Source organism: Anoplopoma fimbria, chromosome 5 (genome assembly GCF_027596085.1).
Source record: "Anoplopoma fimbria isolate UVic2021 breed Golden Eagle Sablefish chromosome 5, Afim_UVic_2022, whole genome shotgun sequence".
Classification (NCBI taxonomy): Eukaryota; Metazoa; Chordata; class Actinopteri; order Perciformes; family Anoplopomatidae; genus Anoplopoma; species Anoplopoma fimbria.
In genome coordinates, this window is record NC_072453.1 from 12,206,576 (window position 1) to 12,233,520 (window position 26,945).

The following is a 26,945-nucleotide window of genomic DNA, read 5'->3' on the forward strand; positions in this document are numbered from 1 at the left end:
TCCAAGATTGCACGCTAATGAGCCTGTGACAACACACACGGGCCATACCACTTTTGACAGGGGAGACGGGGGTGTCTTAAAAGTTATTTATGCCATTTAAACTTTAATTTTTACGTTAATTATTTTTGTTATTTGCTTTATTTATCTATCTTGTTCAATTCAACTGAAGCTCATAGTGGTAGAAAGTTAAACAATAATGTATTTAAGACTTTTTGTAAAACGGTTACCCCCGCTGCTGCAACTAGTGGTCTGATCCAGCCTGCAGTAATGAAAAGTAATCACAGTTCTGAGCTGGGCATATAGACATGGCACTTTCACAATATACAGTGGTGTAATATGATAACCTGCCAACTGCTTGTGACTTAGAGAGAAATAGAGAGTGGAGGAGAAAGAGGAAGATGTATGAAGTATACACATTCCTGGTTCCCCTTCACAAAATCAGTTCCAGTATAATAAGAGTTATTAGGGTTAGTCCTAACTCTCTATTATTCTCAACTGGCTTTATCATGCAATATACTATTATATCATTTTCTTTTATACTTTTATTGCTTTAAATTCAAGATGTCCAAACTGTGATTACTATTATTGTTTTATGTTATACAGTCTTTGATAAAAAAAAACTACTAGGTTTAGTTTTATCAGCACATATTGTGCAACAAGTGTTCATATCTTAACTTGCACATAGTATTGATATCACTTAGGCCAGTGGTTCTATCTGTCCACCAATGTCCTTGTAATCTTTGTTTTTCTCTTTCATTTGAAGTATACACATTCCTGGTTCCCCTTCACAAAATCAGTTCCAGTATAATAAGAGTTATTAGGGTTAGTCCTAACTCTCTATTACAAATGTGTTCTCAACTGGCTTTATCATGCAATATACTATTATATCATTTTCTTTTATACTTTTATTGCTTTAAATTCAAGATATCCAAACTGTTATTACTATTATTGTTTTATGTTATACAGTCTTTGATAAAAACTCCAGGTTTAGTTTTATCAGCACATGTTGTGCAACAAGTGTTCATATCTTAACTTGCACATAGTATTGATATCACTTAGGCCAGTGGTTCTATCTGTCTACCAATGTCCTTGTAATCTTCGTTTTTTGTCTTTCATTTGAATACAGTTAGTAAATGTGAATAGTTAAAAGGAGTATTTCACTTTTCTATCCTGTTAATTGTCTTGCAACCCCGCCACTTCCAATACAATGTGGGTGGCAGTAGCTGGAGAGATGCCAGTTTGCCTCCTGGGCACTGCCGAGATGTCCTTGAGCAAGGCACCGGACCCCCCCAATCTGCTCCCCTGCACTATGCTAGCTCTGCACTGCTCCTGATACTTGGATGGGTTAAATGCAGAGGTTACATGTTGCTGTCTGTGCTGTGAGATGTGTGACGTTAAGAGTTGATTTACATTTGTTTTTACAACTTGTTCATATATAATATCTGTGTTTTTCTTTACCTTACTACATGTTTAGACACTGTGTGTACTTTGTGAGCAACTGACAGCAGTAGGCAAAACTTGTTTTTACTTAATGAACCTCTGAAAATTGACATAAGCCAATTATACCCATGACACATACTGCACAAAAGTAAGGCAACTGGATATTATTGTAACAATGCACATCATATGCAAGTTAATTTATTTTGTGGGAGCTGAACTTAACCCACTGGGCCTCAGACGGGTGGGGAGCTGAAGCTCACCCCTGGCACACACTATTGTTAATCAAGGAGTAACATCTGTTGTGTGCCACTAATCTCCCCCAGACTGTCAGACGGTCCTCCTCGGTTTTAGACTGTCTGCCTTTTGTGTTAAAGGGCACAGAGGATTTGTCTCCTCCACTGTGTAAGCTACAGTGTGGGGGTGACAAGTAGTTTTTTTTTACCAAAACACCCTTCAGCAGTCTAGAAAGCGACTGATCAAGCAAACAAATGCAGACTTGCATGTTGTGGTTTGTCGTCCTTAAAGGAACAGATGACTCCTCAGAAAACAGATGATCAAAACAGCTCATTGTTAGAAGTACAAGTCTTGCAACTCAACAAGTTTGGCAGCATGTGCTATGACTGTCAAAACCATAGGGGCAGTATCCACCAATCTTAGTGCAACAAGACTAAACAAAAGTGTGTAATATTCGTTTGTGAAACAATAAGCCTTCATTTGGGTGGTTTCAGTCATTTATATTTAACTTTGTCAATGTAACAGTAGCTAGCATATGGTTGACAGTAAATAGGAAGTGAGCTTCCAACTCCCAGTACTGAGACCCCATGCAGAATGCTGTATGCCATCTGTGGTTCACACTGGCCTCAGACAGATGGCTGAAGGACTCCTGTTACAGGAGCCATCCCTTCTCAACTTTAATGAACAGTTAATCCTCTCCTTGTCTGACAAAATTACCCATTTTATGATTTAAGTTTTTAATTATATATATTTTTAACAAATGCAGTAAAAACATTTAACTCATTTGACTCATACTGTATTGTTAAAGCTTAAGGAGTACACCTGTTCTTTATGCGTTATTTGAGTTTGGTTCTCATTCCTAGAGTCCATAAGCTTTCTATCAGTGAGAACAAATCCAAAATACATATTCAACTCTTAAAAAGTTTAGTTTGGCTAAAAGGGTGACACTTGAATAAAAGAAAAACACTGACACCATTTGTCAATCTGTGGAAGTACATGCAATTACAAGTTCACTTTTTGCAGCTTGTTGTTGAAATTATTCTCTTGATGTTACTCAGTGGGGAATACTGTAACTACAGTCAGATCACAAAGAGAGCATATGGCTTTTATGGAACCCCATCAAAATTTCACTGCTTCATCCATCCCGCTAATCCTCGCCTATAATGTTTATAGCCAAGTTAATTGAACTGGCATCTCTGTGGGTTCACAGATCCCCTTCTAAGAGGCTCTAAAGCAGCGTTTGAGCCAAAGCATTCACATTGCTCAAACCTCCACAGCATCTGAAAGAGATGCAGCTGTTCTTCCAGGAGTCGTTCATGAGTGACTGTGTGAGTGAGATATTCAGAAAAAGAGGGCAGTGGAGCTCAGAGCAGCTTTATTTGAGGTCATTTTGATGTTTATATGATCAAATAAAGTTACATATAATCCTATCAGTCTACATTTTACAAGTTAAATACAATAGAAGTAAAATACTAGGATATTTGTTGATGTGAAGTGGCTTTAAGTCTATGCCTGTGTTAATAATGAAGTGGTCAGTATTCCTCCTTTTGTATATGGACATTGACAGTGGTGGAAGAAGCATACACATCTTTTAAGTGAAGTAATAGTAACAGTACTACATTGCAAACAATAGTACAAAAAAGTCTTGTGTTTAAAACTTTACATAAGTACAGTATTATCAGCAATATGCACCTAAAGTAGAGGTACTCAATAAATAAAGTTGCCCCTTTTGGGGTATTATATTATAGTATAAGCAGCCATTTAACAAGGACGCATGTCAAGATGGAGCTGACTTTACCTACTTTATATACAGTTTATTAGTTTAATCTATTGTTTAAAGTATTAAGTATCTATTGTTTAAAGTATTAAGTATCTATTGATTTAAGTATTAAGTATTCTGATCTTGTATTTAAACCTAAACCAAACTAGCAATACAACAAAGTAAGATTTATGAATTATTTTTTACTAGTTTTTAAATGTTAGAAGTGCCTTATTGTTGTGGTCTGTCAAATCCTCCCTACTTGTATTATGTACTGTTAGGTAGTTCAAATTCTATAACAACACATAATATTTCATAACCTGATTACATGTTTTGATTGTACATTTGTTTATCAGCTTAATAGCACGCAACTAAAGCAGTCACATACATGTAGAGTAAAAGCACAATACTATGGAAATATAGTGTAGTAGAAGTGTAAAGTAGTATAAAATTATCATTTTCAAGTAAAGTATTAGTACTTTGCATTAGGATGTACTTTCCTTTCTGACCACTGGTGATGTTTATCAAAGATAACCTCAGAGATTTTAATGGGGAGACATCCCAAGTGAATAAGTTTACTTTTTGAAATTCATAGATATCATAATGAAACTTCCCCAGTAAATGAGTTACTTTAAGACAATTATAATTATACAGTTTTTCTGAAATATGCTTAAATGCGTAATGATCATTATCCAATGCTTATTGTTGGTGAATGTATGATGAATCTAGATGCAAACCAACAAAATGTAGTAAAATAAATCTTTCCAGTAGTTTGAAAGAATACATGTTACGGAGGCAAAATAGCCCAAAATCGCAAAATTGATCATTGCATGAAAAAATATGTTTTTGCCAGAGGTGACTCCCTTTAAGAGCTCTTATTCTGAAAGGTAGCCCACCCACACTATGAAACAGAAAGCCCATATTATGGAGGACAGTAATTGGTCTTCACGCCTGGTGTGAGTTACAGATTTATTGAGGAACAGTTGCTGTGAAGTCAGACAGTTGCTTTTCTTTGACACATTGAAAACCCAGACATTATTTTATTGCTACAGAAAAAGTATTCGTGTAGTTACATTTCAAGTTTCAAGTAAAATATGTAACTTCTGTTGAAGTACCACTTTGTTCAACGTGCAGTTTTACATCTTTGAGGTTAATGTCATGTTAAAGGATGGATATTAATACAACTTATGTTTTGTACTTGTTAGCAGTGCAACAGACAACTTGAGATTTACCACTAAATTATAAAGCTGAAATGGAAGGCACCTGTGGAAAACTCATGTAAATAAATTATATGTATTTATACAGTCTACATACTTTTTAAATATCATTTTTTATAAGTGCTCTCATGTTTTTTGTATAAAAAGACAGCAAATAAAATATCATCAGTTAAAAACTATCTTGGTTGACTAATACTGTGAAGTTTGGACAGTTTTGGGGGATTGCTCTTCTTGAGAATCCCCCCCCTGATCCTCCATGTGGGCCTGCACAGACCTCCACAGCGCCTTGATGTTCCCCTCACCAAAACCTGTTGCCCCCTTCGCTCTATCAGCTCGAGGAAGAAGGTATCCTCTGCAAAGATGGGCTTGGTGAACACCTGGAGAAGGTACCTGGAAACAGACAATAACAAAGTAAGGACACATAGTTGGTCCTACGTGACCCTGAGAAACATGTTGACTTGATTTCTACGCTGAAAGTAACTGGACGTGTGATTCAGAGGCTATTTTTAAAAGTGGTGCGTGATTACAGCTATCGATTGCCTCTCACCTTCGGTTTTCACTGGATGCTGTCGGTGATGACAGGTCCTGGTTCAGGTCTGTGTCCAGGAGAATGCCGTGCTTCGCCAGCATCTTGGGGTTGTGTCCTGCCTCCTCGATCTCCTGCTGTTTTCCCACCTGTCACAGCACACAGGATAGGAAGAAGAGCTGATAACCACCGTAGTAGATGACACATTTGCAAAAATGACCAGTATATGTTATTGATCATTACTTAATGTAATAATCAGCCATAGAAACCGATTTGTTAGAAGACTAAGTGAAAATATATCAATATAATTGTACTATAGATGTACTATTACACCAAAACGTAGTGTGCTGGGCCTGTGTTCTTTAATGCAGTTTTTCCCCCATACTTTTTCTTGGGAACCACTTTTTAAATATGACAAAACCTTGCGACCCAGTTCACTATAGGCCTTATTTATGAATCATGACTTGCCATTTTGAAAATATATACATTTGATATATATCAACTTTGTTCATGCATGTTATTGAAAACATATACACATGTGAAATACTTTATAAAATAGACCAAATATGCATTAAATTAACTGCGCCTACAAGCTCTCTCATTATTTTCATTATTTTCCCCTCATCAGTAAAACAAACAGAGTGTACACTGGGCTTTCATGTTAGATTCAATGTTATAAGTAGTACACGATTATCGAACAATAGGAACATTCAGGCTCCAAGATGTGACTAGAAGGTGCACTGCAGATTTATTGTTAAATAAAGCTCTTTGGTGCCTAGTGATTCACTATAAATTGGACTGTGTGTGTGTGTGTGTGTGTGTGTGTGTGTGTGTGTGTGTGTGTGTGTGTGTACATTTTACATGGTGGAGCTGAAAATTCACAAGCCAGTGCAGCTCTGTAATTGCACTATTTAAAGACAATCCTGATCCGTCATGCGTGTCTGTAATTAGTGCTTTATTACACATTTATTTACTATAATCTAACTTGATGAATACAACGTGGGCCATTTACTGCTTTTATCAAGGCGGTAAAAGTATTAGTTGTTATAGCAAATAAGTTGTTGTAAGAGTCGGTCAAACCTGCATGTAGTAGGCCTGAGGAGGGGAGAAAAACTGGACACCAGCATCCGCCATCGCATGAGCAGTAGAAACAATGTTTTTTGTGTACAGTCCAATGTGCTGGATCCCCGGGGCCCCGTGCTGCTCCAAGAAGGTGTCAACTTGATTCCTGCCTGAAATAAGTGAGAGCACACAGTGATGCAGGTGTTGCATGTCATTAAAAATGGCACAAAATGAAATACAAATTGAAAGATGCAACAGCTACCTTGTTCAGACAGTGACTCTGCAATCACAAACTTGCAGTCAGGCTCTTTTTTGTCCACAGAGGGGAGAGCGATGCCGGCTTTGCTGCATTTCCAGTACTCCATGGCGGTGAGACGCAATCCAATGCCCTCCTGGTTTATGACAAAACCATCGTCCACATTTTCATCACTGCTCGGGAAGACAGGGGGTACATTTTTTCATTGCAGACATCAAGGTGAACAGAATGTAAATAAGGATGCAACAGTACATGTTTTGACTTCTCACCTATCAATGAAAAACCTTTGAAACCCAAAGATCTTCTCGTACCACCTCATGACCTGGTGGGTTGTTTTCTTGTGACTGACATATGTTATGTGATCAAAATGTGTGATTGGACAAGACATGTCGTTTTCTGGCAAGCTGCACTCATTATCAATGCCATCAAATCCTGGCAAGAAGCTGCCCTTGTATTTTGTCCTGTCAATCAAAGTGTGACACACATTCCCCACGATGGATTTGACCACAGAGTAGGTGACGTAACCACACTGGTCGTGGACAGTCGTGGGCGGGACCATGATGTTGCAGCCCAGATGGTGAAGAGCCCTGAATGACCTCTCCACATCCTCCACCTCGAAACACACGTTGTTGACAGTGTCCACCGGGTAGTGCGTAATGACGTCATAGAGACATTTGGAAGGCGTCTCATTCATTCTCACATCGGTCCGGTGTGGCGTCTCATTCACGATGAAGACAGCCGCTCCCTTCCTGAAGGCGAGCTGCTTGGCCCCATGCGTCAGTCTGGTGGCAAATAAATTGAATTTAAATTTAGAGACAAGGTCGCAGGCAACTTTCTCCGCGTTGGAAACGTGGAGCGAAATGTGATGCAACCTGGTCAACAGCGCTGCCATGTTTTCTAGGTGACGTTTTTTGACAGGAGGCGTGTCCAACTCTACTCCAGGAACAGCGCCACGCTTTCAAGGACAATCTGGCGTAGTGGCCACATGGTGGAATTACAGTTTCCGGGAACGTCACGTGATGCCTTTTCTATATGCAAATAATATCTTAACTAATGTGACTTTTGATATACAGTACCAGTCAAGAGTTTGGACACACCTTCTCATTCAATGGTTTTTACTTTATTTTTTATTTATTTACTATTTAAATTAATATTGAAGACATCCAAACTATGAAGGAACACATATGGAATTATGTGGTACACAAACAAATGCTCAACAAACCAGAATATATATATATATATATTTATTAATTTTTTTTATTATTATTATTTTTTTTATTATTATTATTATTTTTTTGTATTTTATTTTTATGATTTTGCAATACAAATACACTGTGCAACACAATAGTTATAATAGTTTCTGTCTGTATATATATAATATTTCAGTAACTGTGGATTCTTTACTGTTTTTAACTGTTTTTTTTTATTGCTCATTTGCTTATTTATAATACTTATTTTTGATCTTGTTTTTTTACTATGTCTCTTGTTTGCACTATCCTCTATGCTGCTGTAATCCTGTATATTTCCCCGCTGCGGGACTAATTTATTTTATTTTATCTTATCTTATATTTAAGATTCTTCAAAGTAGTTGAATGAGAAGGTGTGTCCAAACTTTTGACTGGTACTAAAAAATAAAAGACCTTGATTATTTTGACTTTTCCAAAATACATTATCTTATATTTAAGATTCTTCAAAGTAGTTGAATGAGAAGGTGTGTCCAAACTTTTGACTGGTACTGTAAAAAATACAAAGACATTGCATTATAGGTACATTTCCCCGACTAATAAAGTATTATCTTATCTTATCTTATCTTATCTTATCTTATCTTATCTTATCTTATCTTATCTTATCTTATCTTATCTTATCTCTTATCTAAGTTATTGTAGATTTGTTTTTTCCAGAGTAATTTGCCTATTTTGTCTACAAGGAACGGAGATTTTAGTGTTCTTGATAAAGTCGGATATTTCTGAATCGTGTGGTCAAACGTCCCATTTTCAGACTAAACACAATGCGTATTCAACCTCAGCAAATAAATAAAATCTAACGCATCATATACACATATATATATTATCTGCCCCTTGTTATAAAAAAAATCCACAAGTTCTTCTGAACCTTTTTTTTAATAAATGTTCGTACAGCCTATGAGAGTCCGTGAAACATAACAAATCCGACAGATCCCGAACGCACCGCGGTATTTTCCTTTTATCCAATAGCATTGCGAGCTGAGCCAGATGATTCGTGACGTAGGCAAGCCAGCGTTTATTTTGGCTCCGCTGCTCATTTGTCTCGCTGTCGCCGCCATTAAACAACACGGAGGCTGCTGAAGCCATGGAGTGTCGCATGTTTATACCATGATTCAAGGTGTTTATACCTTTGCCAAGGTGTGGTTTATTCCGTGAGAGGTTAACGTGTCCATGGGGGTAAACATGTGAGGAAGAAAAGAGGTGGAAATACGTCGGGTTGGGAAAGGTTTGCTAGAGGAGGAGGAGGAGGAGGAGGAGGAGGACAGGGTTTGTTGTGGTTTTCAGCAGCACTTGGGAAACGGGCGCAGCCACGACACGGTGAGATTTACAACCTATTTTTCTTAACATCCTCCCTAATATGACATGTTTAATGTTTGCACTTAATTGCAGAAGCGTGTTAATTGTTAAAACTGATGCTTGCTATGGATGCTAGGTGGTTAGCATTGAAGCTAACAAGGCTGAAACACAACCTACGTGGTAGCACAATATAGCCGTCCTGTGGATCAAGTCCAGGCTGTCAATCACTCCACAGCCTCAGAGCAGTGACCAGTGACTAGTGTACACTGTGCTGGAAAACATACCTGATGTATTGTTCATGTATCTGGAACACACAATGTTTGTTTATCATATTTATAGACCTTCAGGATGATTTATGGTGATTTTTTTTTTGTTTGTTTTGTTTATGCCTCACATCTGTCTAGATTCATCACCTCAGTTCGACCATCCAAAGTGATCCACAATGACAGAGCAGAAGGTAAAGTGGGCATGTGACTACTGCACCTATGAAAACTGGCCCTCTGCAGTCAAGTGCACCATGTGCCGTGCACAGAGGTTGAGGGGTCCCATCATCACGGAGGAACCCTACAAGACCAGCCCCGATCTGGACGCCAGTCTGGAGTGGGACTCTCCCAGAACTGAGAGTGGCAGCAACATCCTCATCTGCCCCGACTCCAGTGCTAGGCCAAGAGTCAGGACAGCCAGCATGGCTGAGATAGCCTCTAAATGGTCCTGCCAGATGTGCACCTATCTGAACTGGCCCCGAGCGCTCCGCTGCACACAGTGCCTGTGTCAGCGCGTGAGGACCAGCAGTCCCACCGAGTCCCCCCAGACTTCAGGCTCCAATGCTGGCTGTCGTCCTGCTGTCCACTCTCCGGTGGATACCTGTGAGGAGTACAATGACAGAAACAGACTCAACACCCATCCGCAGCACTGGACATGCACAGTTTGCACTTACCAGAACTGGCCCACAACCCCCAAGTGTGTGGCTTGTGACCACCCCAAGCCCAACAACCAGGAAGCCATAGAGCTGGCCGAGTCTTCCGAGCCAACCCCCATGATAAATGAACAGGACAGGGCTGGGTGGAGGGGCGGTTGCAGTGGAGGCCAGGGCCAAAGGAGGTCCCCTCCAATGCCCAAGAGGGAAGACTATGTCAAAATGGACTTCCAGAGGATAGAGCTTGCAGCTGGAGCCATGAGCAGCAAAGAGGAGCAAGAGGTGGACTTCAAGAAGCTAAAGCAGATTAGAAATCGAATGAGGAAAACAGACTGGCTGTTCCTCAATGCATGTGCTGGTGAGTTTTTATACGTTATTACATTTCATTCCTGTGAGGCCTGAAGCGATTAGTCAGTCTACAGAAAATGAATAACAAGAAATTTTAAAATCGATTAAGCCATTTCTAAAAGTAATGCCAAGCATCCAAGACCAGCTACTGAAATATTAGGATTTGCTGATTCCTTCTGTTTTAGGTCACTGTAAATTATATCTTTTTTGGACAGTTGGTTTCACCTTGGGCTCTGGGAACATTCTATTGTCATTTTTCACAAATTTTGGTCTCTCCTAGATTCCTTTTTCCATCAATAAATTACTCAATGATGAAAATATTAAAGAGATGCAGCTTTTTGCTTGTAGCGTGTCTTGTAATGAGTACAAATAGTCAAAGTACTTGTTGGTTTCTGATTATGTGGGAGAAATCTCCCTCGCCCTCATATCTCTCTATGACTCACCTTAAAGTCCTACTGAAACAAAGGATCCACATTCTTGTCCCAAATTTCCTTGTAACAACACTTCTATTGTCACACCATCTTTTTGCTTCCTTCCGTGATGTGATGCCCAGTGAGGTAATCCAGTCACACCGCAAAGGCCACGGTTACATAGTAGTGTGATCCACTTGGGTGTTTTCTTTTCAATGAATGACAACATGTTATTGTTTTTGACTTCAGATATATTATTTTACAACAGGAATTTTTTCGAAAACAGGAAATTGGCAAGCTCTTTGAGTAGGGTTGCATTTCACAAGGAAGTGCTTTGTGGAAAAATAATCCCTGTAGTGAGAGGATACTTTGAATCAACGAAGCATAAAATATGCTGAATGGCATTATTCTGAAGATGTGTAACTAAAATGGCTCGTAGGAATTTGATCCATCCCTTCACTGGAACTCTTAGATGCGTTTGCTCTGCCACTGAGAGTGTCTTTGATAAACTGAGAGGGTGCGACTGCTTCCCAGCCGGTGGGGATGAATGGACCGTCTGGACAGCGCAGTCAGCCCGTGGACCAGAGACTCTCCTGGCCCGCAGTCAACCGGCCCTGTAAACAGTGGTGCTTATGTGCTGAGCAGGGGCCCTGGGAGGCAAAAATAGCCTTGACAAGACATCAACACCAGTCTCTCAACAACAACAAAACAAAATGTATGCACATAATCAGTGTCCTCCTGACCTTTGCACTGATTGCCCCCCCCTTTCCAACTTCTTGTTGTGGAATAGGAAATCATTACTCTTAAGGTCACGGTGAGAATATTTCCCCACCGCTTTCTTACAGCCACCTCAAACGGACATTTTCAGCCATTTGTTTTTTTTAAAATTCTGAATACTGTTGTTCATTCTTATTCATACCATGTCAGCTGACTTTCTTACAGTTGGGCTCTTCAAAGAGTTGGAGGAAGTGACTGAGTCGAGCAGCGCTTTATAGCCGAGCCAAGCACTTCCTCAGGCTGCGCAACTTGATTTAACTTTGCGCTACTGTTTCTGATCGGATGGGGTTTTTTCAGTGCTCTGTATCTGGGCCAAAGTGGGATGATCCCATTGATTCTATTTTCCACAAAAGGAAGCAGCCTCTGTTTGTGTAATATTGTTCTTTTGTGTGGACTTCAACCTGGCGAGTGTTGCAATTGCAGATACTATTTCTCGGTATTCAAACACATAAAGCTTACAGTTTGATACTGCCCATGTTATTGTGTAGAGTTTTATGTGATTCATAACAACACATTGTGAAAGAGCTGTGTGTTTGCCTGTAAACACTGGAAAGATCTTTTTGATCAGCCAACCATGAGTACACAATTCTATAGAAAATGACGGTATCAGGTTGTAGAAATTTTAGTCACAAATATCAATAACAATTTCAGTTTGATTAGTTCAAATAACAACAGAATATTATGGTCGGTCCAGATGGTGATGCCTGATGTTTAGGATGCCCCGTTTCTAACCACTTTGAGACTGATATTGTACAGACTAATCCTGGCATAATAGGTTTGATAATAGGGTTTTTAGAAGTAATCCCAATTCCATACAATTTATTAATCCTGCAAAGTACACATAATGTACTAATATTCATAGTACACTACACTACATTACATTACAGTCATTTAGCAGACGCTTTTATCCAAAGCGACCCTGCCATTTCTTCTTTCTTTAGTGTGTGTTAGATAGGACAGTAAAGAGGTAGTCGGGAAACAATGGAAGAGATGCAACGTAGGTATTTGACTGAAATTGCACACTCTTTCTGGGAGAACATTTTGTAATGTGAGACAACCACAGCACACCCTAGTATACTAATGTTCACACTATCATAATGGGAATGGCATTTGACATCTTTGACTTTAACCAAACGCATTAATTGTGTTGTTTTTTTCTTTTCAAATCATCTTTAGTCATACAGCTGCCAAACAGGTCACCAAATTGCTTTTCTCCAGCATGGCAGTATCTATGTTTCAGTCCAAATGATTTGGCATCCATCACATGGATCTGTGTTTGCAAAGTATCGCCCAGCATGTGTTGAATGGACCGGGCGTTCTTGGCACCTTCCAGTCCAGGTTCTCTTAAGGTAACCTGGTCCAGGCGTTCTTGGCACGTTCCGGTACGTGTTCGCTCAGGGTAAGCGTCCTCTTCCTCTGCCGGAGAGGACAACCTACCTCACGTAGGCAGGCAGTCTGTTCAATTTAGCCAGTGCTTCTGTGTTCAACGTTCTCTGCCCTAGCTGCCGCTCATTCCACTCATGACAGATGTTAAGACTAGTGTTTTGAAAGGAGGGGGAGAACGCTGATCTGCACAGACTGTCCTCTGTGTCTCACAGCTCTCTGATAGCTGTGCGTTCTAAGCTACACTGCTCTGTCTGTTCTGCTACGTAGCAGCCTGACAGTGGGCTAACTGCTCTCACACTGGGTTAGCTAGTGGCTACATCTAGAGGTCATCCGAACTGCGGGTTGACGTCAAGAGCTAGAGAGCTCCGTTCACTCTGGATTCTTTCAACATTTTGCTCTTTTTGAAGTTGAATTTGTTATGCAAATGTACCCCATATTTTAATATGGATTGCTTTTGACTGAGAACAGTAGGATGTGTGATTTCTTTCCTGTAGCTCCTTCATTGGACAAGGCAGGCTGTTTATTACATCTAGCTTCTATTACAAGCAAGGACATGGAGTTGGACCTGCTCCAAGAGGCAGGCTAATCCATTTACAGAGAATAGGCCTGTTTTAAAAGGATTCCCATGTCTTTCTTTTGCACATGTGGTTGAACAAGAAACACTAGTATTTGGTGTAGTATATTAACTCAGATGCTAATTCATTACAATATTACAGAATCCATGCTGCAGTAAATACAACCTGTGTGAAGGTTATGATGTTCGGTTTTAGTTCGAAATTGTTTTACAGAGGTGTTGATTCAACTTTATGGTCAATTTTCAGCCTGTATTTTGCGGTGCTGTTGAGTGTATGGTGTTTATAATATTTAGTCTTCCCTCACTGATATAAATAAATATATATATGCGTTGTGATGACAGCAGGGTTTTTTTTAAACAGGCTGTTAGAAGTACATAGTTTTTGTGAATGGCACCGTTCCTCCTCCATCCTTAAACATTGGTTGAGAACAACGTATGTGTGACACCTCCATCTAACTGCCCTAGCCTGTTTACATAAATTCCTGGAAAAGCAACTGCAGCTGATACATTTTTACAAGTCAGCGCCAATGTTTGTCTCCTATTTTCTGACCTTCCTTCCTTCCTTTCTTTCTGCTTCCTCCCCTCTGTCACAGGCGTGGTGGAGGGAGACCTGGCGGCAATAGAAGCCTACAAGTCGTCCGGTGGTGACATCGCCCGGCAGCTCACTGCTGACGAGGTGCAGCTCCTCAACCGGTCCTCGGCGTTCGACGTAGGCTTCACTCTGGTCCATCTGGCCATCCGCTTCCAGAGGCAGGACATGCTAGCCATCCTGCTCACAGAGGTTAGCATGCTTATAGATTCCATTTCTCTACATGCATATTTCTGAATATGCAGCAGAATCTGTATTGGTATCTGATTTAAAATTTTCCTTTAAGTCTTATAAAAGAGAATTGGGGTGGAAAACTACCAGTGACTGTTTTTACAGGAGTGCATTATACAAAGACCATCTAATTGGTTATTCAACACAGAGTCAGAACTGCGCCTGTATTCTTTGATGCTATTCAGTTCTTCACCTCGACAACCACGTCAGTCTGTAATTGTTCTGCGCTAGAGTAGAGGATATACAGCAGATGCCTGTAATGCCTTTAATTACAGCAGAAGTGCACTTTAAGGATTAGGTGGAGGATTAGCCTGGCTGCAGTCCTGCCACTGCTTCCTAATGGACCTGATGCCACAGAGCTGATGTGGTTTGCAAGGAGGGCAAGCAATGATTAGGAAAAGGCCCAGACGGCCGCACTGTGAAACGAGTAGCTGAGGTTGAAAGAGAAAAGATGGCCCCTTCACTGCAGAATTTGAGCCTTAATATAAAAAAAATACATCTATAGACAATATGTGTTTATTGTGTTTAAGAAAATCCTGTCAACATTTATCCATATTGTCCATCCTTGGACAAATATATACATGCAAGAACATGGTTTATGTCCTTTTTGTTTTTTAAAATTGTCCAAAACATCTCTAATTTTTCCAAAATGTTTATGATTTACATGTATCACAAGTATCTGATCATACATATATTGATATATTTACCTCTTGTGTTTGTCTTTTTTAGGTGAATCAGCAGGCAGCTAAGTGCATCCCTTCCATGGTGTGTCCCGAGCTGACGGAGCAGATCCGCAGGGAGATAGCAGCATCACTACATCAACGCAAAGGAGACTTCGCCTGTTACTTCCTCACTGACCTGGTCACCTTCACCCTGCCTGCAGGTACCCACCATATCTCTTCATGATCACAGCACTTTGCTCATTGGACTTCTTTGGATATGTGTAATCTAACACCTTCAGTGACTGATTTTAAAAAAGAAAAAAAAAAAAAAAAAGAACCTCGTAACTTTTGATTTTTTGAGGTCCTTCGATGAAAATGTACATTTATTCTACAAGGGTAGAATTGAAAAATAAGTAATATGGAGATTTTGGGAATTGTATTCCTGCTGTAATTTCATGCACGTATGCAGAACTTTCCTCTAAACAGCATTTGGCATTTCAGTGTGTGATCTCGGCTGTTTTCACCCCCGTCTCTGGAGGGTTGTCGTTGTTGTGCAGCATTGCTCAGAGAAACAGCAGCTCAGTGTCCTTTCCCTGTGGTGTAATGTCTTCACTGAAATGACATGCACTTTGCTTTCAGAGCTCCCAGTTGTATTCTGATTCTGAGCTGCCAGTGCCGCTGGGATAAAAGATTACGCAGGCTTCACTGATAGATTTAAAAAAAAAAAAAAAAAAAAAAAGAAATTGTGTGTTATGCCAAGTATTTCTTTGCAGACTGAATTTGGCCAGATGCCAGCTGCAGGGTGCTCTCCCTCTGTTGCTGTCTGTCTGTCTCTCTCTCTCTCTCTCTTTCAAACAAAGCCCGTGCCATTCACTATTGAGCCAGAGAATAGCCACCAGTGTTCTGGCTTGGTGTATGCACAGTTCGATACACAGAGAAACACAACATGCTGTACAGCGCTTGTGTTAACAGTTTGCCATTGACAAAATGTCAGCCAACGAATGGAATTGGAAAGAACATCCCTGTGTGTCATTACTGTAGGGTTTCTGTCGCCTTCAGTGTAGTGTACCATTGGGGTTATAATAAATAAAAACACAATATATTTCCCATATGTCTTTGCAGATATAGAAGACCTGCCGCCTGCTGTCCAAGAGAAGCTGTTCGATGAGGTATTGGATCGAGATGTGCAGAAAGGTACCAATTAATTCATTCATTTTTATATCTGGTATCTGCACATGACCCCAGTTTGCACTTATTTAAACCCAATCAGGTGTTACGATATAAGTATTGGTTACTTGTGCTTCATGATCTGTCTGTGCCCCGGACAGTACATGGGTCTAAAAAGCAACATCTGCTCTTGTGTACTTCAGTCCTGTACCAGTTCTCCACCTCCTGCTTCATCTTATATACATTTTCTAATTAGGTTAATAGAGCTCACTAGTTCCCCTCCCTCCTCTCTCACTCCCAGGACTGAACTCTGACTGTATTTGTGTGTCTATGAACATACATCTGCGTATGTGTGTTGTGCTGAAGGAGTCAGAGGATTCTAGTGACCTATTTAAGCCGCCACAAATTGGGTTACTGATGGGAGGTGCTCTGGGTTTTTGGTTTTTTTTTGCACCGATCATGGAACAATGACACACTGGGAGTAGGTCAGTGGAGAGGATCTTGCTTCAGCAGGAGTTATTGCCTTCTCTGCTGAGGATGGCAGCCCTGAGCGATCTGCCACGCTCACACTTTTGTGAGCTGGGATAATTGAATGAATGTATACGTTAAGATTCTGTGTATCATTATTTTCTGTATGTTGCCATGTGTTTATTTGTATGTACAGTGAGCGATATCCTATAAAAAAAACACATTCAAGACAAAAATAGACATATTTTTAATATATAAACAGGAAAGTGGAGCACTACTTTCTTCCCAACCTTCAAACAATTATTTTCAGACCAGCAGATGACACGACCCATCTTTTCTCTCGTATGCAGTCCATAATCCCAACATGTTAATCGGTCCCTGCATTAGTCCTTAGATAATGAGTCAGTTTTTCCATGGAGTAGATTTCCTCTATAAGCTCTTTCCACTTTCCTGGTCTTGGTGGGTTGAATTTGAACCAGCTCCTTGACCATTTTACATATTCAGTATCAGGATTTTAAAGAGATAGATGTCTTTCTTTTGAGGTACAGTCCCAATGTATCAATCCCAGTTAGGTTGTATACATGACCATTCATACATGACAATTTCCCTCCCATCTTTCAGAGCTAAACTTCTGAACATGTCCTCCTCTTAGTGCTCTCTCACACCACTCTCATGCATTTTTCTCTCTCTGTGATTAGAGTTGGAAGAGGAATCTCCTGTCATCAACTGGTCTCTGGAGCTGGGCACACGCTTGGACAGTCGTCTGTACGCCTTGTGGAACCGCACAGCCGGGGACTGTCTGTTAGACTCTGTCCTACAGGCCACCTGGGGAATCTACGACAAGGACTCTGTTCTCCGCAAGACCCTCCATGACAGCCTGCACGACTGCTCCCATTGGTAAGACACCCAACCAGTCCCTATAGTCACATAATCCAAGAAACCTTTTATGACTTGTATTGTAAAGTATTATACAAAATGCCATATATCCAAAATGTTTTGGATTCTTACAGCAATTTGATACACTTGCACGTCTGGATCTCTTAGTATTGTGAATTGTGGGGCGGCTGTGGCGTAGTGGAGAGCAAGGTAGTTCTCCAATCAGAGGATCGGTGGTTCGATACCCAGCTTCGGCAGTCGATGTGTCCTTGGGCAAGACACTTAACCCCAAGTTGCTCCCGAAGGCTTGCCATCGGTGTGGACTGGATGTTGCATGAATGTTAGTTAGAGTCTGATGGTGGCACCTTGCATGGTAGCCTGTCATCAGTGTGTGAATGGGTGAATGATATGTAATATACTACTGACTGTAAGTCGCTTTGGATAAAAGCGTCTGCTAAATGACTGTAATGTAATGTGAATGAAGTTTCTTCTGTCATTATGAAATTTCACATTAACTATGAATTTGGAATTTTTACTGAATCTTCAAAAAGAGCTGTGTGTCATCAGCATAAAAACAAAGTGAGAGCAGGTCTAAAGCACTAAATACTCGAGACGGATGTGAAAGTTGTAGCTTCCCCGCACTAGAGTTGACACATTAAAAAAAAAAAAATGTCTCACTCACAAAGATGTTGCATTTCATCAAAGGACATTTTTACTACCACATAGTCATGAGTCTCACATCTGGGCTAAGTGTTGATTGCTGCTTTTCTGATCGTCCTGTCTTTCAGTGTTACAACTGCCCAAGTTCTATGTCCTTTAATGGATATGAATGTCCTCAGTAATAGTATAAAAAGCTTTCTGGTTGTCTGTAGCCAGTGGACTGCCAATGCAATCATGCCCTGCTTGCAATTTGGTGGTTTGGATAATTTGGGTTGGAGGAGAAGCATTTCCTCAGGATATTTACATACTTCCCTCACACAGTCAAATACTGGAGGTTTGATTACTTAGTAGCAGTCAGACATGAGAGGGATGTTCTCCTTTTTAATGTGTATTGCAGTAGGTATGTGTATGATTTTGTATAACTAGGTTTCTTTTGAGTCCTAAAAAGTGTTTTCATTTGGATACTTTAAATTCATTGTTTCATGTGGTTCTTCTTTGCACTAAGGTGACATTAGTGAGAAATTGAGTCTGAAATGTGATTCAAATGAACTTCATGTATAACTTTCTTTTTTAGGTTTTACACACGCTGGAAGGAGTGGGAGTCGTGGTACTCGCAGAGTTTCGGTTTGCATTTCTCCCTGAGAGAAGAGCAGTGGCAGGAGGACTGGGCGTTCATCCTGTCTTTGGCCAGTCAGGTAATTATGAGGTTCCTTCTGGATTACTCTCTTCCTTCCTCGAGTTCACTATCAATTGAAAGACAGAAAATGGCCCAGTATGATGTGGTAGGGCTGTGCAGGGAGTGTGGGAGCTTTTGATAAATGGTTAAGGGGAGAAGGAATACTTAAATATTAACACCAAGTTAATATTTAGTGACTTTGACTTGTTTTAGAAGATGTTAAACCACCTGGCGCAAATTTAGAAATGCAGGAAGTTCACCTCCTCATTTATAGTCCTTTTGCACAAAAAGGACAAACTTTGCTCGGTGTCCAATTTTGTGTTCTGGGGACAAACACACCATGTTGTTTTGTTTTTCCTATTGCTTCTGTCAGGAGTAAAAGGAAGAAAAAAAAAAAAACATCCCTCACCGAGCACAGTTATTTTTAGACTCAATATTTTTTCACAAAAACACATTGTCATTCAATCAGTGGAGAAGCTTGACTGGCATGCAATACACATCTGCATTACTGTCTTCTACAGATGGCAGAAAATACAAATCTCATCACCTGTATTCTTATGTACCTACTGCTCATGCAGACCCTTACTTGTGTATTAGATGAGCAAGAAATACAAACACAATAAGTACCCGCTCATCACACAACGTTCCATACGAGCGGTCAAAAACCTCCACAGGGTACTTTTGGCGTAAGTTCACAGCATCTGTCGGCATGTTTTTAATCTCAATGTGGATATTTATTCATGTTCTATCATGTCATTTAAAAGGTTATTTTCGGAGAACCAGTCTTAATGACCTACAATTGCTGGGAGCGTAGGGGCATGTCCACACAGCAGTTCAACGTCCTTTGAAACAACACCACGTTTAGTTTGGACCATATTGTACTGTATGATCTACATAAACACTTAAAACTATGAACCCACATTGTGAGGTACAAGATCTAAATATGGGTGGCAGGTTTTAAACTGCACAGATCCTCCACTTTTAACAGTCACACACACACACACACACACACACACACACACACACACACACACACACACACACACACACACACACACACACACACACACACACACACAATTTAATTTGATAGTCAGTGTGTAACAGCACTGTCTTATCTTAATGCTTTTGGTGTAATGCTCATTAACTTCCCTGCCAGTAAAGTGAATTGAATTGACCTGCATGGGAGACACAGTCGGAAGGTTCGATCTTGTGTGACTAACACGGAGTACATAAGCAATTATTATAGATCCCCTAAGACGGAGTTGTAGATTGACAGACAGCTCATCTGATTGGCTGGAACGCCCGCTGAAGCAGCACTACTTCCCAACATGTGACCTTGGGATTAAAGGCATTTAGCACAGAGAGCCACTCCACCGACGGATAATCAAACACAGCAAACACTAACATGTGATGACCTTGTCCGAGGCTTTGACAGTGATGGAGGGATGAAATCTAAAGGATAAGATCATCCTTTTGTATATCCCGTCCTTTGAAGCGCTCTTTCAACGTGAAATGTATTGTATCTGTACTATATTTAACAGCAGTTATGCAGTCTGCTTTTGTAGTATGATCTTTTTGGTAATATGAACACCGTACTTGGCAGTCTCAACACTTCTCACTATTTTTGGTTGCATAAATATTGAATGTACAATTGAGGGAAGGTTTATATGATGACAGACGCTGTATGATGTTGTTTTTTTTTGTTTCTCTTTTTCTTGTTCTCAGCCCGGGGCCAGCCTGGAGCAGACACACATTTTTGTTCTCGCACACATTCTTCGCAGGCCGATCATAGTCTACGGAGTGAAATACTACAAAAGTTTCCGTGGGGAAACGTTGGGTTACACTCGTTTTCAAGGTGAGGCAGCATTTAGATAAGATTGGGAGATTGTAATCGTAATTTATGAAAGGATTGTGCTACTATTTAATATATTGAGTGATAATTTGTTTAAAGCATGGGCTTACACAAATTAATAATTAGACATGTTCTGCTATACTATGCCTTTTTGTAAGACTCTTTTTTTTTTTTTTTTTTTTGAAGACTTATTTTACGACTTTTTTTTAACATAATATACTATAAAAAGAGCAAAACTTTTGCACTCCAGTTGGACGACAGGTGCGTAGAAGAATACCTTAGGTAGACAATATAGAACAAAAAGACGCTTTTTTATTTTTTTTTACTTTTTTCGACATACTATACTATGACTTTTTTTAATAATAATAATAATAATAATTAAGCCTTTATTAGTCCCACAATGGGGAAATTACAATTCTCTGCATTTAACCCATCCCGGAGGAGCAGTGGGCTGCTAAGAAGCGCCCGGGGAGCAACTGGTGGTTAGGTGTCTCAAGGACACCTCGGCATGTTGACTGTAGAGGGGTTCGAACCACCAACCTTGTGGTTACGGGACGAGCGCTCTACCTTGTGTGCCTCAGCCGCCCATTTTTATGAATTTCATTGACTGTACTATGACTTTTTTTAAGACTTTTTTGACGTACAATACTATAACTTTTTTTTTAAACATAATAACCAATTACACTTTTTCAACATACTATACTATGACTGTTTGACAATATTTCGACATACTTTACTTTTACTTTTTATGATGGCTTTTAACCGTCCTATACTATGTCTTATTTCACCATGGTTTCATTTGACCCCAACTGACATACACACACATTGCATTGTGTTCCTCCCCAGGTTGCTTGAGTGTTGTGGCGTTCAGAAGCTCCCAGCTGGTCTTACTTGTTTTGTGTGTGTGTTTAGGTGTGTACCTGCCTCTGTTATGGGAGCAGAGTTTCTGCTGGAAGAGCCCCATCGCCCTGGGCTACACGCGGGGCCACTTCTCGGCCCTGGTGGCCATGGAGAACGACGGCTACGACAATCGCGGTGCAGGCGCCAACCTCAATACTGACGATGATGTCACGGTTACTTTCTTGCCACTGGTGGACAGTGAGAGGAAGTTGCTGCACATTCACTTCCTGTCTGCACAAGAGGTAGGGACTGATGCTTCAAAATTTGAGCTCTAGTTGTGCGCTGTTGTTTTGTGTTTTTTGTGCAAAGAACATACTTGGGAACATAAGTTCTGAGTGAAAACAATGAGCATTATGTACAGTTCATGGTGCCAATTAGAATTGTTTTAAATCTTTAATTTGTCATAACAAGTAAAATGCATGTTTGTCTGCAACTCAGATGGGCAACGAGGAGCAGCAGGAGAAGCTGCTGAGGGAATGGCTGGACTGCTGCGTGACAGAGGGAGGCATGCTGGCAGCAATGCAGAAGAGCTCTCGCCGCCGCAACCACCCCCTCGTCACCCAGATGGTGGAGAAGTGGTTGGACAGATACCGCCAGATCCGCCCCTGTGCCTCTCTGTCCGACGGTGAGGAAGAGGAGGATGAAGACGAGTGAGTGAGTGAGAGGAGGCAGAGAAGAAAGAGCTCCTAAATTCCAGACTGGACACTGTAGGCTCTGGGAGAGAACCTTACTATCTATATTTCTGTTTGTTTTTTTTTTTTTTTTTTTTTTCTTTTCTCCAAAAATGTAAATCTTTAACTTGTAATAATGCATGTGTTGTGTGAGCTCCATGATAGAAAAACATGATACCAGCACCAACAAAACAGAATCCTGATTACTGCTCCTATGAAAGCACATCAAGTCCACTTCATTTGCCTTCCTGTACTCAAATCCCTCCTTTGTTTTCAAAGTAATAATCTTTGACCTGATGGAAATACTAGAACATGTAGGAAAAATATTCTGTATTTAAGGAAATCCCAAAGCTGCACTAGATGAGAACTTTAATTTACAGAATTGCCTGACAGAAATGTTGCTTAAAAACGTAGAGGATGCTGATCTTTGTGTGTATGTTAAGGTTTAAAGAGCACCCATTTTTTTCCTTCTGATTGCTGATCCCTCTGCAGAACCCTTTCTGATGTTTGGATTTATTTATTTGTGTAGGACATTTAGCGTGCAGAGGCGATTCCTTTGTTCTTCCCCCCCCCCGGTTTAATCTGTGTTCCGTTTGCTCTGTTCAGTCTTGAAGTATTTTATTTTTGCACAGATGATACCTACATTCTGTGAGGGGCGGGGGAAAAGGACGTACAAGTTTACTGACATTTTTACGTGTGATTTAGTAGCTCGATGTCCTATTAGAATGGGTGGTGGTGATGCTGGTGGGGAAAAAAAAGAAACCAAACACTCTGCCTCTTTCTATAGAGTGCAACAATATTAAATTTGACTCACTTGTGTCCCCTTTGTTGCCATTTGCATTTGTTTTCACATTTCTCATTCGTGTGCCGTTTGGATTTGACTTTAGAATGAATGTTTTTTTTCCCCTTGCCTTAGCCGAAATTACTATGTTTAATAACACACTGGCTAATTGTAAATGGGAATCTTTTTTTAAATTTTGATTTGCCTGTAATCCAAAATACTGCAGGATAAACCCCTCTGAAGAGCGAAACTGAAAGCCTGTTAGAAAAGTGTTTTTGGAGGAAATCACACATTTGTATTAATGCAGTCACCCTCATGGAAGCATCCAGTGACTCACAACCTCAACACAGAATTTCTCTCCGTTGTTACTTAAAGTTAATATTCAATAGCATCAGATGAAAGGTGATATGGAATTTGCTGCATTTTACTTTCTGTTATCAGGACTTGTTTATACTTTGGCGCCTCCCTGTGACAAAAGATAAAACTACACGGATGACACAGATCATGTACGATTACATTGAAAGACTGTATCTCACCAGGAGCTGCTCTGTTAATAAAACATACAAAACAAACAAAAAAAAGGTGTTAAAAATCATGCTGGTACAGACGGCTGGTTCTCAGAATCGTATCTTTTATTTGAACTGCACTGAATGCTAAATGTTCACCTTGTACAAGAAACAAATACAAATACTCACACTAAAAACAAAAACATACTGCTGGCTGCCTCTTCTGCTATTGTTGGGACACTAAGGAGTTTTCTGCTATTGCTCTTACAGAGTACAGGATGCCCCCAAAGAACCTGGCCTTCAATAGAACAAAGAAAATATAAGGAGAGAAGAGAAAGGGTGGATCACATAGGACTATGGTTATAGGAACATTTAACTAGGCAATACAAATCTAACAGGACTCTTCAAAACTCTTTAACACCAAAAACGTGGGATGCGCCTTGTATATAAAAATACCACAATGGAGAGGATGAGGGAGGAGAGAAAATATCCAGACTAACCAGGTTAGTCTTATCTTTTTTTTTTTTTTTTCCTCAGACAGAATTCTGGGAATAAACAAAATCTGCAAAAAAGTGTTTTCCTGAGTCATTAATGAAAGTAAGTTTGCTTTAACCCTTTCCTGTCTTCAGTGTGAAATGTGCTCAAAGAAGAGAGGGAGGGAGGGGGGGTCACAATCTGTGTGCTGCCGCCACTAAGTTGATATCGGGTTTTATAAGCCGTCATCTGTTTGACAACAGAAGAATCAGATGCATCACACCAAACTTACTTTTTATGAGTCTAAAAAATATGTCCTTCGTCCCAGCTCACAGTCACACTGACACGTTACCAACAAACTCTTAACTCAAGAGAAAAGTTGAATACTTTAGCTGGCAGCTCCCTCGAAATCCATTTAATGTCAAAATTCAGCTACAATCAAATGTATAAAGTGAATGTTTGTTTAGTGTTTACAGCTTAAAAAAATATTCACACAACATATAATGGAGCAACTCATGGTGTCAACAGTCACAGGTGCAGAAGAAATCCCCCACACTGTGTAGAAGTGCCCTCAAGTGGTGAAATCCTATAACTGCAACAGCTGTCATAAGTATTATTGCCAGGAAAGGGTTAAAACCCACACTAGATTACTAGAACTGATGAGCAATTTTTTTTTTTTTTGTTTGACGAATGATAAATATATATAGTCAGTAATCCATTTTTAGTCATTCACACAGAAGATTGAAAGAAAACAAATAATAATTCTCTTCTGAGGCATAATGAGGGGGCTAAACAACACACATTAGTTACATAAGGAGGGTTGGAGCTGGGTGAAGGAGAGGTGGGGAGGGTCAGGAGGAAATCGGGGGGGCCGGGCAATAAGGTCCAGTAGCACATGATGCCAAAGTTTTTCTCTCTTTCGCTGCCCATTGGTGTGTTGAGATGTGGGCCTACGTTTCCCATGAGCTCTGAGGTGTACGGGGCCGGACAGAGTCTCATCAGGTAACCCCGGAGTGCTAAAAACACTCGACTCTGTGTCCACAATCATAGGCATGTCCCGAAGAAAAACAAAAACAAAACATCATCATCATCAAAAAGTAAAGTCGGTACTGAACCCAAAGAGACAGAGAGTAGAAACTAAAACATTAAAAGTACAAATTCCCCGGAACACTTCCTTTGTTCCCAGTTGCTGACTGATTCAACAGTCAGCCGCTTGTGTTGTTTCACTGTCTCTTGGTCCCAGTTGGTCGGTTGCTTTGTGATTCGTTGGTTCTGAGTGTCGACACGTCGGATGAGATGTTGTCGTTTTTTTATCCCTTTGCTGCTATTGCTCGGTGAGGTGCTCTCTGGTCTCGCCGTGTTTGGAGGGCTGGTTGGGCGACGGGGCCTGGGAGGGGTGTGTACCAGAGGGCAGGGTGTGAGCGATGGGCACCCCACCTGGCACCATGCCCTCTAACGCACCTGGCATGCCACCTGGAGCCACTCCAACTACGCCCGGTGGGTATCTGGGGAAGGTGGAGGTCAAAGGTTAGTGTCACTGGCAGTGCGACTCCCAAAGTGGATGTAGTTTACTAATACGTTGACTAGATAACATTCTAAAACACCCTGAAGAGGGATTATCTGGACAAACCTTAAGCATTAAAAGAAAAGACCTCTGCTAGGAATTGTGGGATGGACATTTTCTTTTAATTATGTTTATAGAAGATGGACATTTATTGTAGCTATGTGTAAAAAAAAAAAAAAAAAAAAGGGTCATAGTATAGCATGTCGAATAAAGTAAAAAAAAGTCATAGTATAGCATGTAAAAAAAAATTGCATAAAAAAGTCATAGTATAGTATGTCGAAAAAAGTCATAAAGAAGTCATAGTATAGTATGTCGAAAAAAGTCATAGTATAATATGTCGAAAAAAGTCATAAAGAAGTCATAGTATAGTATGTCGAAAAAAGTCATAAAGAAGTCAGTATAATATGTCGAAAAAAAAATCATAAAAAAGTCATAGTATAGTATGTGAAAAAAAGTCATAAAGAAGTCATAGTATAGTATGTCGAAAAAAATAATCATAAAAAAGTCATAGTATAGTATGTCGAAAAAGTCATAATAATATGTCATAAAAAAGTATAATATGTCGAAAAAAATCATAAAGAAGTCATAGTATAGTATGTCGAAAAAAGTCATAGTATAATATGTCGAAAAAAATCATAAAAAAGTCATAGTATAGTATGTCGAAAAAAGTCATAAAGAAGTCATAGTATAGTATGTCGAAAAAAAATCATAAAAAAGTCATAGTATAGTATGTCGATAAAAAGTATATGTCGAAAAAAATCATAAAGTCATAATAGTCATAGTATAGTATGTCGAAAAAAGTCATTAAAAGTCAGAGTATAAAATGTCAAAAAAAATATAAAAAAAAAAGTCATAGTATAGTATGTCATAAAAAAGTCAAAAAAAAGTCATAAAGATAATATGTCGAAAAAAATCATAAAAAAGTCATAGTATAGTATGTCGAAAAAAGTCATAAAGAAGTCATAGTATAGTATGTCGAAAAAAGTCAGTATAATATGTCGAAAAAAAATCATAAAAAAGTCATAGTATAGTATGTCGAAAAAAGTCATAGTATAATATAAAAAAATCATAAAAAAGTCATAGTATAGTATGTCGAAAAAAATCATAAAAATAGTCATAGTATAGTATAGTATGTCGAAAAAAGTCATAATATAATATGTCGAAAAAAAATCATAAAAAAGTCATAGTATAGTATGTCGAAAAAAGTCATAATATAATATGTCGAAAAAAGTCATAAAGAAGTCATAGTATAGTATGTCGAAAAAAGTCATAAATAATATGAAAAAAAATCATAATATATAGTATGTCGAAAAAAAAAAATCATAAAAAGTCATAGTATAGTATGTCGAAAAAAAAGTCATAAAGAAGTCATAGTATAGTATGTCGAAAAAAATCATAAAAAAGTCATAGTATAGTATGT

At 39.6% G+C, this 26,945-nt stretch overlaps 3 protein-coding genes across 8 annotated transcripts in view; 1 reads left to right on the forward strand and 2 right to left on the reverse strand.

Moving 5' to 3' along the window:
- Positions 1-4,395: 4,395 nt before the first annotated feature.
- On the reverse strand, positions 4,396-7,386 carry hpdl (4-hydroxyphenylpyruvate dioxygenase-like). Its single transcript, XM_054598660.1, is given in 6 exon segments — positions 4,396-4,964; positions 4,967-5,040; positions 5,198-5,325; positions 6,257-6,408; positions 6,501-6,667; positions 6,764-7,386. Coding segments are annotated over 6 exon segments (1,269 nt in total). The 3' UTR covers positions 4,396-4,839.
- Positions 7,387-8,776: 1,390 nt separating this feature from the next.
- Positions 8,777-23,023, forward strand: zranb1a (zinc finger, RAN-binding domain containing 1a). The gene is made up of 10 exons (XM_054598640.1): positions 8,777-9,055; positions 9,439-10,308; positions 14,039-14,226; positions 14,995-15,148; positions 16,050-16,121; positions 17,261-17,459; positions 18,673-18,793; positions 20,503-20,632; positions 21,542-21,771; positions 21,968-23,023. The coding sequence occupies exons 2-10, from the start codon at positions 9,477-9,479 to the stop codon at positions 22,181-22,183; spliced, it is 2,142 nt and encodes a 713-aa protein (XP_054454615.1). The 5' UTR covers positions 8,777-9,055; positions 9,439-9,476; the 3' UTR covers positions 22,184-23,023.
- Positions 22,756-26,945, reverse strand: part of LOC129091133 (C-terminal-binding protein 2) — a 97,689-nt gene continuing 93,499 nt past the window's right edge. For all 6 annotated transcript variants that reach the window (XM_054598627.1, XM_054598623.1, XM_054598626.1 and 3 more), the window contains one exon: positions 22,756-25,466. In XM_054598627.1, coding sequence (XP_054454602.1) covers positions 25,286-25,466 — 181 coding nt within the window. In that variant the 3' untranslated portion in view covers positions 22,756-25,285. The remainder of the gene's footprint in view (positions 25,467-26,945) is intronic.